This window comes from Lithobates pipiens, unplaced genomic scaffold (assembly GCF_037356315.1).
Source record: "Lithobates pipiens isolate NorthernLeopardFrog02 unplaced genomic scaffold, aLitPip1_a1.2 Scaffold_23, whole genome shotgun sequence".
Classification (NCBI taxonomy): Eukaryota; Metazoa; Chordata; class Amphibia; order Anura; family Ranidae; genus Lithobates; species Lithobates pipiens.
Genome location: NW_027507785.1, coordinates 282655161 through 282668589, shown reverse-complemented (window position 1 = coordinate 282668589; position 13429 = coordinate 282655161). Strand labels below are relative to the sequence as shown.

The 13429-nt window shown below is 42.6% G+C and overlaps 1 protein-coding gene across 2 annotated transcripts in view; it reads right to left on the bottom strand.

Annotated features, from left to right (window-relative positions):
• Window positions 1-13429, bottom strand: part of FAF1 (Fas associated factor 1) — a 440039-nt gene that overhangs the window by 213632 nt on the left and 212978 nt on the right. For both annotated transcript variants that reach the window (XM_077450266.1, XM_077450265.1), the window contains exon 8: window positions 3215-3301. In XM_077450266.1, coding sequence (XP_077306392.1) covers window positions 3215-3301 — 87 coding nt within the window. The remainder of the gene's footprint in view (window positions 1-3214; window positions 3302-13429) is intronic.

The window sequence follows — 13429 nt, the reverse complement described above, 5'->3', positions numbered from 1 at the left end:
GTTCTAGTGTCTCCGGTCAGAACACAGCAGCTCAGCAGGGGAGATCGCTGTACTAACATCAGATTATTATTACAGCAGCTCTGCCTGGAGTGGTCAGTTTTGTTCCATTCAACCCACGGGGTTGAACAAGTATAAAAACTATTAGGGCTCATGCATAGTGCAGCTCAAAAAAAAAAAAAGCTGCTTTTGAGCTTTTATTTCTCTGCCTAAAACTTGAAGAAGCTTGTGCTTTTTTGTGCTCTTTTGGCCATTTTTATTGCGCTTCTTTGAGCATAAGTATTTTTTTTTCACAAACCCCCCTACTTAGCTAATTTTTTCTATTTCTTTATGAATCTTCAAGCTTTTTTTGTGCGTTTTTGGGCAATTAGGAGTCTTTTGTGCTTGAAAGTTCCTCTTAAAAATGCGGGTTTGGTGGGGGGGGGTTTCTGTCTATAAGAGTATATGCCTGTAAACTCCTGAAGAAGCCGTAGTGTGCATGGACACATTGGCCAACATGGAGGGGAGTTTCCAGGCAGAATCAAAAAAGCTCAAAAGCCTGTAGAAGCTGCTTCTTTGAGATGCAGTGTGCATGAGCCCTTGAGCCTGGTACACACAATGAGCTTATCGGACGAATGATCGTCCATTTTTTATTTTTTTTTTGCATGCTAGTCTCCATATCAAATGCAAACAGGTTACTAAAATTCTTGTACGACAGAAAAAATTTATTTGAAAGTCATGTACTGTATTTTGGGACGAAAACTGTACTAACTAAACAAAAATCATACAATCTGGTATCGTACGAGAAAATGTTTCGTGTTTGTCCCTTTTGAAAATTTCGGATTAAAGTGATGTACTAACGATCAGATTATTGCACGATCGCGTCGAAAGCGGAATTTTTGTTCCTGTTTTCTCACCATTGCATTCACACCTGAGCGTAGCATTGGAGTGTTTTTACACAACTTGTGAGTTTGCAGTGTTTTTTCAGCGTTTTTTTTATTAGCCAATAGAGAAAACTATTATCTGTTGCATCATGTGTTGCTAGGTATTTCAGCTTTTTTAGCTTTTCCATTAGCTTTTATTTCTTTTATTATTCTTCATTTATTATTCTTCATTTCTGTCTATAAGAGCATATGCCTGTAAATCCTGAAGAAGCCGTAGTGTGCATGGACACATTGGCTAACATGGAGGGGGGTTTTATTATTATTCATTTATTAATATGAATAATAACATGAATAAATGTAAAATACACAAATAATTAAAAATCATAAATAATAAATACTAAGCAACAATAAATAAATTAACCCTCAACTTTAATCCTTAACCCTTAAAAAAATAAAAATAAACTAAACACCCTAACCCAAAATTATTATTATCATTGTTTTTTGTGCGTTTGGGTGTTTATTATTATTAATAAATTTCATTTTTTTAAGGTTAATTTTTTTTTTAAATAATGTATTACATATTATTTTACTTATTTATAAAGATTTTAAGTTATTTGTGTATTAATTTTACATTTATTCATATATTATATGATTATATAATCACTGGCCAATCCCCAGACGACGTCCTATCGTAATGAAACGCATAGGGAGGAGCCTGTGGCAGTGACGTCATCATGTTTACTATCCGGAGATCGATGGGACAGTAGGCGGGAGGAAGTTTGTGGAGATGCCGCAAATTCCGATCTTTTTATGTGATCGTTCTTAACGCTCTTTATGGATGGATAATCTTGCAAGTGCAATTCTTTTGATATATTAAAACCTTTTAAGCATTATACCATGGGAGCTTTTCTTCATTTTGTTTCATGAGCAATAGTTACAGTGCTAGCTGCGGCAGCCGGTGTAGGTTGTGGGGAAGACCTGAACTTTTTCCCTATGCTTCATGTGACTATCTTCATGGTGGTCATCTAAAGTTGGTAAGGAGCCTTAATACTCACTTGGGTGTGAACTGTTCTGGATACGGGATCTTCTTTCACTGTTAACCTGGTTTGGAGCAGCACTTTTTACTTTATGGATTTTCATTTATTTTTTTATTATGCACTATTTCAATTGGGACTCTTTTTGCTCTATTGATTGATTCAGTTACCTTGAATATTTATGTTGCTGCTTTGATTAATTCATTTATGTTATATGGTGACTGCCTTAGTTTTCTTGGATTATTGGTTGTTCACAATTATCAGAATTTTTTGTGTGATTTAATTGCATGAGATGTTACTTTTGAGTGTATTATTGAATAATTTTGTGTTTTGTATCAACTTGAGACTATCACCTTTTCACATATTTTAATTTTATTTAGCGCTGCATCTTTTTCTTTTGTAATTCATATATTATTATTTATTATTCTATTTTTTACATTTTTCATTTGAGCAGAAAATCACACACAAAAAAAAAAAAAAAACACCAAAAAACGTGAATGCGCACAATAACACGCAAATGGCATTTCCATCCATTTAAATGTGAACAAAAAACTCCCAAATCTGCGCAAATTGGGCTACAAAAAAAAAAAAAAACTCCAGAACTTGTTTGAGCTTCAGGCTGGGTTCACACTGAAGCGATGCGGGAACGCTGTGAATCTTCTGCGGGTTCCCGCATCGCATGCCTCCCGGCGGCAGTTTACACTGCCCTATGCGAACTGCTGGGAGTGTCAGTGAAACCTTAATGACACCCCCAGATCAGTTCGCATATCGCAGTGCGATCTGCAAACTCGGACAGGAATCGGATCGCATGGTGTGAACACCCATGCGATCCGATTCTGCTGCAGACCAAAAAAAGGGTCCTGTGCGAGTTTGGGGCGGATGCGATGCGAATTCAGCCATACTATCTGTATGGCTGCACTCGCATCGCACAGAGATCGGATGCGATTTGCAATGCAGTGCGGTGCGAATCACATCCGGTTCTCGTCACCGCAGCAGTGTAAACCCAGCCTCAGGCATTTGGCGTGGAGATGTGAATCATTTCCATAGAGAATAATTGATTTTTTTTTTTCTCCTCCAGCATTTTTGAGCTTCAAGCAGATAATCGCTCAGGTGTAAGCGATTATGCAGCCTAAAGATTTACACACTTTCCAGATGAGAATCCCTGATATAGACAACACGTCTGACTATGAGAACAACAATGGTTCACTTGCACATTCAATCTACAGTAAACGAGATTACATAATTGCTCATTTTGTAATTGATGGCCAACATCCCAAACAATATAAAACTATTCCACCGCGGTAAAAACAAAAAACTTACAGAATCATTCTGAGCTGATGGCGGCCAACCTTCCCACACCTGGTGGCGAACAGGAATACTTGTGAGGTCATAAACGTTTCTTTTTACCTAGAGGGAAAACAAGGCAATATGGTATGAATTTACAAAGAATTAATCATACAGAGGTTTTTGGGTTACAATATACAGTATGGACATGGATGTAGAAACTGACATATTAAAAATGGAAAGCATTCAAATGCTACATTATTGCACACAATTCCTCTCCATCACTCAATCATCTCCCATAGAGGAAAATCTTAAAATGGAATTTGAACCAAAATGTGTTGGATAGGGTAGAGAAGGGTCAGAACAGCCTGTGCACCTATTGGGAAAATTCCTCTCGTTTCTTGTTCCTGCAAACTGGGCAATTCCCGTTTCTCAGTTACCAAATATTTCCCTCCTTTCCCGTTCACGTTGATTGAGAAACACCTGATTGGACCTCAGTGCTTCCCCTCTCTCCTAGTCTTTTATAGTGGTGTGCAGAAGATTACAACATGTATATATTTTTTCCCAGTATTGATCTGAGAGGTGGATTGAGAGTTCTAGTTCCTATTTATGGCTGGCCCAGTTAGATTTGGGGTTTTGGTCTGTGAATAGTAAAGCATACGTGTAGGAGATCAAGTGGTTTTGGGGTTCCATTTTTAAGCATAATGATTCGAAGGGGGTGAGTTGTCTTGACCAATCAGGTCTCAGTTTGGGTTTGATGAGAAAATGTCTAATTTGTACGCATGTCCAGAAAGGAAATGTGCCACTTGTCATCGGAGCAGCTGATTTGGATTGGGTGATGAGGTGGACTTTTTCGAATCAATGTTCCGCTTGCATACTATGGTGTGGCCACGATTCGGATAGAAAGGACAAGGAGTTACCCGGTGGGAAGTCTGGGTTGTGATGTAATGGCGTCATGGGGCCTAGTAGTGAGGATATTTTATTTTTGTGGAAAGCTTCCCGGAAGGAGATTAGCATAGGTTGAATAAGTGGGTGAGTTTTGCAATGCAGAGGGGTGTGTTTCGGGGCTATCCATGGGGTTTGATATAATGGGATGGGGGCAGTTGAACCCAGGCTTTTACTGTGGAGTGGACATTCCAGTCTATAATTCTGGACAAACGGCAGGCTTGGTGGTATTTGCGTAGGTCTGGGAGGCCTATACTTCCTTTGAGCTTGGGAAAGGTAAGTCTGGAGTAGCTCAATCTCAGACGTGAAGTGTTCCAGATGAAGTCTGTACATGCTTTCCGATGTGTTGAGAAGAACGAGGGTGGAAGTTTGATCGGGACGGATTGTAGTAAATATAAAATTTGGGCTAGTACGTTCATTTTGAGGAAACCATGATAAAAGTCCTGCTGACCACACCTTCAGATCTTAAACACTTGCCTTTTAACCACTTCAATACCAGGCACTTATCCCAGGCCAATTTTCAGCTTTCGGGCCATCACACTTTGAATGGCAATTTCACAGTCATGCTACACTGTACCCAAACTAAATTTTTATCATTTTGTTCACACAACTAGAGCTTTTTTTTTTTGGTGGTATTTAATCACCAGTGCTTTTTTTTTTGCTAAACAAACAAAAAAAAGACTGAAAAGAAGAAAATATTCTTAGTTTTGGTTATAGAATTTTTTTCCTTCACTGATGTACGCTGCACTGATGAGGTGGCACTACTATGCAGCACTGATGGGCACTAATTGGTGGCACTAATATACAGCATTGATGGACACCGATTGGCAGCATTCATGGTCATCACTGGTGGGACAACGACAGGCATCACTGATAATTATTGCACGGATTATCAGTGCAGATGGCCCCACTGAGGGAAGCCGCTTATTGGCTCTCCACATGCACTGTCAGCGCGAGGAGAGGAATGCTGATAACCGCCATTTCTTACTTACACTGTGATCATCTGTAATTGGACACAGCTGAATACATGGTAAAGAGCTTACATGATAGGCTCTTTACCGTGATCAGAGATGTGGCGTGTACGAAGAACACACCACACCCCCGACCTGCACGCACGAAAGGATTGTTCTGAAGGATAAAATAGATATTCCTATCGCACACGTTCCTGGTATCAATGGCTCACCAAGTAGCGGGTGCTGCAGCGAATACCAGTTGGGTCCTGGAAGCATCAAACAAGCGTACATATTCGCCAGCACACCATGGATCGACAAATTTTCGTCCAGAAGATTTAATGAAGAGAATCACATCACAAAAAGAAAAGTCCAACGTTTCGGAGCCGCGCAGGACCCCTTCATCGGGCATGTGATATGTATCACATGACTGACGAAGGGGTCCTGCGTGGCTCCGAAACGTTGCACTTTTCCTTTGTGATGGGATTCTCTTCATTAAACCTTCTGGACGAAAAAAATTTCGATCCATGGTGTGCTGGCGAATATGTACGCTTGTTCTGAAGGATGTCATATGATGTCCACCCAGAACAATGAAACTGTCATTCTGCTATTGGCCAGGAGGGAAGTGGTTAAAAAACTGTTTGCAGCTCTTATTTATACTTTGGCTGCATTTCAGTGCTGCTTATCTGCTGAAGTCCCAACAGAAACGTTTTGTCTACACTCTACACACATGAATGCTAGTGATGACTTCATGACATTCTCAGAGTGGGTACCCAGATGGGGACAACCATGAAACATGCCTGTGCAGTGTGCATTTACAAAGCTGCCTGAAGTCATCATCAGAAGCCATTGTAACAAGTTGACAATAGTAAAGAGGTGTCTGCACGGACCTTACGTGGTGGAATTACCCGGTATTCTTTTATCGTAATTAGCAGATTTAAAAGGGAAGTTTGAGATTGTGAGAAAAAAAAAAAAAAAAAACAACAGGTGGATGCAGCCTCGATCTGATACTGCATCTGTCCCCCCACTGTCTCTGTAGTGAGAACTGAGAGATAAAACACCACTGATCTCTCAGTTCTTTCAGCTGCTCTGAGCAAAAGAGTCCTGACTGTCAGTCAGCAGCTCTCCCCTCCAGAGCTCACCAGAGCGCTGGCTGGTGGAGGGGTACGAGAGGGGCTGGATCAAGCTCTCAGCGAATCACTGAGAGGCTGAACCAAGTGTCCCATTCAGGCTTCTGGGTGGACCCTGACCATATGGTCAGGATCTTTCATGAGCCTGGATCAGCTGAGTGACGTCAGCCGAAAACAGGTCACAGGAGTGCAGAGCGCTCCTGTGAGAACTCCTGTGATCCATAGACAAAATATAGTCAAAAAACCTTAGCGATTGATGACATACTTTATGAAAAAATAAAGTGTATGGTTAGTATCATTAAACACAACTTTATATGCCTTTTTTTTTTAAAGATCTGCCTGAAGTTTAGCTTCAACTGCAGTCCTTCCCAGCTGCTTAACTCACCTGGCCTTTGCTGCTCCAATTTACAAATCCCTGTGTATTTGTCTCCTAACACCCTAGAGAATAAAATGGCGGTCATTGCAATACTTTAACACTGTATTTGTGCAGCGGTCTTACAAGCGCACTTTCTTTGGAAAAAAAAATCACTTTTTTGAATAAAAAAAAAATAAAACCGTGAAGTTAGTCCAATTTTTTCATATATTGTGAAAGATAATGTTACGCCGAGTAAATTGATACTCAACATGTTACGCTTCAAAATTGTGCCCGCTCGTGGAATGGCGTCAAACTTTTATCCTCAAAAATCTCCATAGGCAACATTTTAAAAATTCTACAGGTTGCATGTTTTGCGTTACACAGTAGGTCTAGAGCTAAAAAAAAAAAAAAAAAAATTGTCATTGAAAAAATTTGCCTTTAAGAGCTATGGGTGGAAGTGACATTTTGATGTCACTTCCGCCCTTCTATGGTATGGACATGGGTGGGGGACATCTTAGCCTCACTTGTCTCCATACACAGGCACTGAGAGGACCCGATCGCCTCTGCCGACGACTCCGGTAAGCGGTGGAGGGCGTGGGTGGCATCTCTCTCGCCGCCGATAACGGTGATCTCGCGGTGAATCCGAAGCACAGATCACCATTATCGTAAACACGACTGGCTCCTGAAAAGATGGATATCTTGGTTGTGGCAGCAGCTGCTGCCGTTACGGAGAGATCCCTCTACAAAGTGCCGATGTATATGTACAGGAGCTGGTCGGCAAGTGGTTAAGAGAAAAAAACACAAGCCTTTACAACCCCTTTAATTTAACCTGTTGTTCACATTGAATGGGAAAAGAACGGGTTCACGATAACCAAATCCAGGGGTGCCAAACCTTTTGAAGAGCGAGGGCCACGTGAGCAACTTGGTAACCGGCTGCGGGCCACAATGAGCGGAGCAGGTGGATGCCATGTATGTGTCCACTCTGCATTTGCAAAGTGGACACCGACACAGCCCACAACACTTTTTGGCAGATTGTGTTGGAGGTAGAACACAAGTCGGTATATGTCTGCCACTACTTAGAGGTGAATGGAGGGTCCAATTGGTCAGATTGCCGGACTGACCGTGTGAAAGGGGTCCAAGGCTGTTTTCACACTGATGCGCTGCGGATTACCTGCATCACGTGTGCAACACAGTGTACCTTTGGCTTTCCTGCAGTTTGCAAAAGACTTTTATTATATTGTGCAGGTTTGGTGCACTTTCAGAAAGCTCACCAAACTCGCAGGAAATAATAGAAGTCTAGGGCTCAGTGCAGGTAACCCGCAGGTAAACTGCTCTGCACCTGCGGATCAGTTTGAAAGCAGCCCAGTAACCACTGCAGAAAAGAGATGCCCGTATCTACACTTTGATTTTAGTAATAAACTGACCTTTAATAACAGTATTCTTTCTATTCTATCCCAGAGCAGGAGGTCGCGGGCCACATCTGAGGGCTCCGCAGGCCATGGGTTGGAGACCCCTGACCTAAACCCTGACACTAACCTTGCAGTGCACTTTATTCTACCCTTATTTTTTACCCCTTCCCCTTCTGTCTGAAGGCTGTTTTATCAAAGTTTATGTATATCTTGAGATCTCCAAAGTTCTACATCTAAAGTGCTATGAAGTGGTAGAGAGGGACGCTTCAAAGGGATTGACCCTTTCTGGAGTAGCCAAATTTTGTTTATTTAACAAATTCAAAGTCACATTGCAAATACCAAACAAAGTGAAAATGATCAAGCTACTAGCATTGGGAATATTATAGAGTTGTTATAATAAGGTTGTTGTTCATTTAAAATACACCAGAATCTCAGCACTTAAAAAGCCATTAAAAAAACTAACAGAATCTAATGGTCTGACAGCAAAGGCCTCTGCATGCTTGAGCTTGCATGAGATTGCGTTTATTTTTTTTTATTACATTTTTCTTAAGAACATAGGTAGGTAGGTAGGTGCGCTTTGAAACTAACCATGCACCTTAAGAATAATAGGAAATTTCCAATATGGTGTCATAAGAAATAAAAGCTATGGTCATCGTAGAACACATGGAAAATGTATGAGCACAAGGGAAACATTATGATTTTTTTTTATGGGGTGAAAAGGTGAACTTTCGCTTTGTTTATGGCCGTCAGTAGGCTAGCTTGCATGGATATGTGTTAATTGCCAAGCTTCACAGAAAAGCCTTGAAGACCGGAGTATTTACAGAGGAAGGTTCAATGAAGTGCTTTTATGTAGAGAAAGGTCAACCAATATATTCCTTCTTGACCCTGGAGAATAAAAAGCCACAGGCCATTCTCTGACAGAAATGATATGAACAATTCATAGTGAAATCCTTCCTGGGTACACATGCAGAACAAGTTAGTGTGCCTGCCTAGACTGATTGACAGTCAGTAGCTCTCTGCTCGGGGAGCTGCTAGAACCGAGCCATCAGTGGTGTTCGATCGCTCGGTTCTCAGTGCAGAGGCAGCGGGGGAAAGATGCAGCAGCCACCTAAGTATATAGGAATCTAGAAAAGGAAAGAAAAAAAAAAAACATATAAAACATACTTCTCTTTTAAATAAAAGCAGGATATAAGTTTACTAAAGTTACCATGGGTCAAAGGGGTAAAAAAAAATAAACTGGGGCCCTAAGAGTGCAGCATGCCAACTCCCAGGGCAGAAAGTGTCTATTTAACCAAATCATGCAAGTACACAAGAACACACACCATTTCCCTATTCTTACACTTTGCCCATACCCCATAGGAGATAAAGGGAGTATTTCACAAAGCAGGACATTTCTGTGAAAAGGCTCTGCTAGAAGCAGCCATTCCATGATTGGCCAGCCACAATCTTGTTTTTTGTAAAGCAGTCAATCCAAACTTATATCCTTTTCTTCCAGTGAAGTCAATGCCCCAAAACCAGCATGAGGTTCTTGAGTCATGGGGTAGCTTGCCTATCAATACCTCCAACAGTTCCATTCTTGTCTTTAAAAGGAGATGTGGTGCCAAAGCTCTTTTGGCTCTACTTATCCTGTGACCTGTATTAAGCAGATAGCGGTCTTTAGCCTGCAGTGGGCTGGTGTCGCTCAACTGTTCCAGACTCTGGAGCAGGGATCTTCAAACTATGGCCCTCCAGCTGTGGCGGAACTACACGTCCCATGAGGCATTGTAAAACTCTGACATTCAAAGATATGACTAGGCATGATGGGAATTGTAGTTCCTGAACTACTGGAGGGCCATAGTTTGGAGACCCCTGCTCTGGAGGATTCCGATTTTAATGTCTGGATCCACCCACATGTCTGACAGGCATTTGGCTCAGTTTCTCAGCATGATGCTGAGAGACCAAGCCAGCTGCTCCCGCCCCCTCCACAACCCAGCACTCCAGTGAGCACTGGAGTGGCAGAGCAGAGCCGGTGACTCAGACCCCATACACATTATTAGATTTTCTGCAGTTTATGGTCTTCAGATTTACCAAAACCATATAATATGAGGTGAAACCTTAAGAGTTTAAATTTGTACGCAATCAGGCAGGCCCTTGCACTACATGGTCTTGGTAAATCTGAAGACAAAAGACTGCAGAAAATCTAAATCGTGTGTATGGGGCCTTACAGTCACCAGCTCTCTGCTTACTGAAGATCGAGAACTGAGCAATCAGTGGTCTTTGAACGCTCAGTTCTAAGTCTTGGAGACAGAGGACAGATGCTGCCCATACCTAGGTGAGTATAGTTATATTTCAACTCCCTGCACAACTGCTGTAGCAGGAAAATGGGGGTAAGACTATGAACACAGAGGTTGTTAGCACAATGCATACCTGACTGCAAAAAAGCTAATTTGACAAAAAACGAGCCAAGAGCAGTAAATCACCCGAAGCCTAACTCCACCTATAATGTCTCGTTAAGTAGCCCAGGCTCTGTTGGGAACCCCACCGTCCAACAGGCAGCTGAGAGACCGAGCCAGCTGCGCCCACCTCCTCCCTTCTTAGCATTCCAGGGAGCACTGGAGGGGCAGAGTGAAGAGCGGTGACTGACAGTCACCACTCTCTGACAATCACCGCTCTCCCCTCTGGGCAGATTGAGAGATAAGAGCTTAGTGATCATATGATCACTCAGTAATCAGTGTTAGAGCCAACGTAGGATGGATGCATGCAGGCAAGTATATATATGTTTATATTTTTTGCAACCCCAAACTTCTCCTTTAAAGCGGGAGTCCGCTGGGACTCCGCGTTTTTTTTTTTTTTTTAAAAGCCAGCAGCTACAAATACTGCAGCTGCTGACTTTTAAAATAGTGACACTTACCTGTCCAGCGCGCCCGCGATGTCGGCACCCGAAGCCGATCTCTAGATCGTCTCTCGGGTGCTGCCGCCGCCATCTTAGGTATGGGAATCAGGAAATGGAGCCTTTCGGCTTCATTTCCCGGTTCCCTACTGCGCATGCACGAGTCGCGCTGTGCAATAAGGATGGTCCCCGCTGTCTCTGGGATCTGTGCGTTTCCCAGCAGGCAGCGGGGCACTTGCGGAAAGGGGCGGGCACTTGCGGAAAGGGGCGTAATCTACGCCCCTTTCCGCAGAGAGCTATCCCGGAAGTGGGTGCAGATACCTGTACTGTACAGGTATCTGCACCCCCCTCCCCTCTGAAAGGTGCCAATTGTGGCGCCGGAGGGGGGGAGGGTTCCGATGATCGGAAGGTCCACTTTAGGGTGGACCTCCGCTTTAAGGTCCAGCGTTCCAATTGAATGGAATCTGGTAAAAGTTATTCCTAGGAAAACACTTATTAGGAAAATACATCTTGCTTAGGAACAAAGAAGATTTCTACTTTAACTGAAACTGTGCTGGAGAATACACCCAACACCATGTCAGTGTTTCGAGCCATGATCTCGATTCTATGAGCAGGATTGCATTACACCTCATCAGCCTCTGCTAACCAGCTTTCATACTGTATCAAAGAAATATGAGAAATGGAAATACCAGCAACTCAATATGTTTTTGTCCCTGGTGCACACCTGTGAAGCACCTTCTATGGCCATCACCCATTATTTCATTAGCTCTCGGCAATCAGGGCTTGAGAGAGGGATTAACACCAATCCTCCTTCATTGGAGCCAGCAGCTCTTCTCTAATACTGGTTTAAAAGACTTGGAATAGATAACAGCTTTATTTTAATCAGACTGATAATGAGTTCTTGAAACAAACTCCTGCCCCCATGTCTTGAAAAAGTGCAAAAAAAATATATATATATATATATATTAAAGGGATCTAATTTTTATATTACCAGTAGTATTTTTTCTAAAACAAATTCCAAATTAATATTGAAGCCAATCTCCAGACAAATATAAAACTTCACTATCTTCTCTTTAGCTCAGTTCTTTAGCGGAGCTCTATGGAGCTTATGCTCTCTAATTTAAAGTTACCCTAAAATAAACTTCACTAATTTGCTCCCTGTTTGTCTGTTAAACATACTATTAAGCACATTGTTAAATCTGTTTAGTTAAAGTAGTTTGAAAGGCAGGTTTTTTTATTACTTTAATGTGATTGTAAAGTCTCCTTATGTTTCCTATTAAAATAATAAACATGTTATACTTACCTGCTCTGTGTAATGGGTTTGTACAGAGCAGCCCGGATCCTCCTATACTCGGGTCCCTCTTCTGTCATCCTGGCCCCTCCCTCCTGTTCAGTACGCCCACAGCCAACAGCTTTCTATGGGAACACCTGAGCTGAGTCACAACTCCCGGTGTCCATTCAGACATGGAGCACTGACTCGGCCCCACCCTCTCTCTTCCCTGATTGGCTGACTTAGGAAGAGCCAATGCCGCCACTGCTGTTTCTCAGGAAGGAGAATCTGGATGGCTGAGACATTCGTAGACATCGCTGGACAGAGAGGGACCTCATGTAAGTGTTGAGGGGGCTGCACACAGTAGGTTTATCTTAATGCATAGAATGCACTGACCACTTTAATGCAGTCTCTGCATTAAGATGAAAAACCAGTGCAGTTTCTCCCTCCCATTTGTACTTAGCCGAGTCCGATCTCAATCCAGCGATGTGCACGAGCAGAGGCTTTTTCCCTCCTCACTGGCTCAGACACAGCAGTGGGAGCCATTGGCTCTTGCTGCTGTCAATCACAGCCAATAGAGAGGGAGCAAGGCCGTGCTGCACTCTGTATGTCAATGGACACACAGAACGTGGCTCGGGAGCAAGCACACTCAAGTACCCAGCAGCTTGCTATGGGGGAACTCGATGGGGGGGGGGGGGGGGGATGGGGGAGCAAAGAGCACCAGCAGGGGACCCGAGAAGGATTGGGCTGTTCATATGCAAAACCATTGCAGCGAGAAGGTATGACATGTAATTTACCTTTTTTTTTATTAAATCAAGCACTTACAATCAATTTACGTACTAAAAAATATCAGATCTGCAAAAAAATAACTGTTGACCATTCTATGCATTCTTATCAGTTACATTTGTCCTTTAAGGGCTTTTATTATGGAGAAAAGGAGAGGGAGAGATCTTCTTTAGTACTGTCCAAGGAAGACAATACAGCTCTTCCATAGCTACAGTGTGTTATTCGAGTGGCATCACCCTAGATACACCCAGGGCTGCCAATAGGTGGCTATAGTCCACCGTCCTGTATGGGACAAGGGCCCCATCACTTCCGCAGGGGGTCTGGTGATGGGGTGGGGGAGTTTCCTGCCGCTAGAAATCTTCCAATGGGTTGAGAGACGGCAGATGGAGCCGCTGTGCTCATGCACATCACTGGATCAAATCTGGCTTAGGTAAGAAAAAGGGGGTGTCTGGAGGGCAGCTGCAGCACAGAAAGTTTTTCACTTAATGCATAGAATGCAATAAGGTGAAAAACCGTAAGGCTTTAGAACCACTTTAG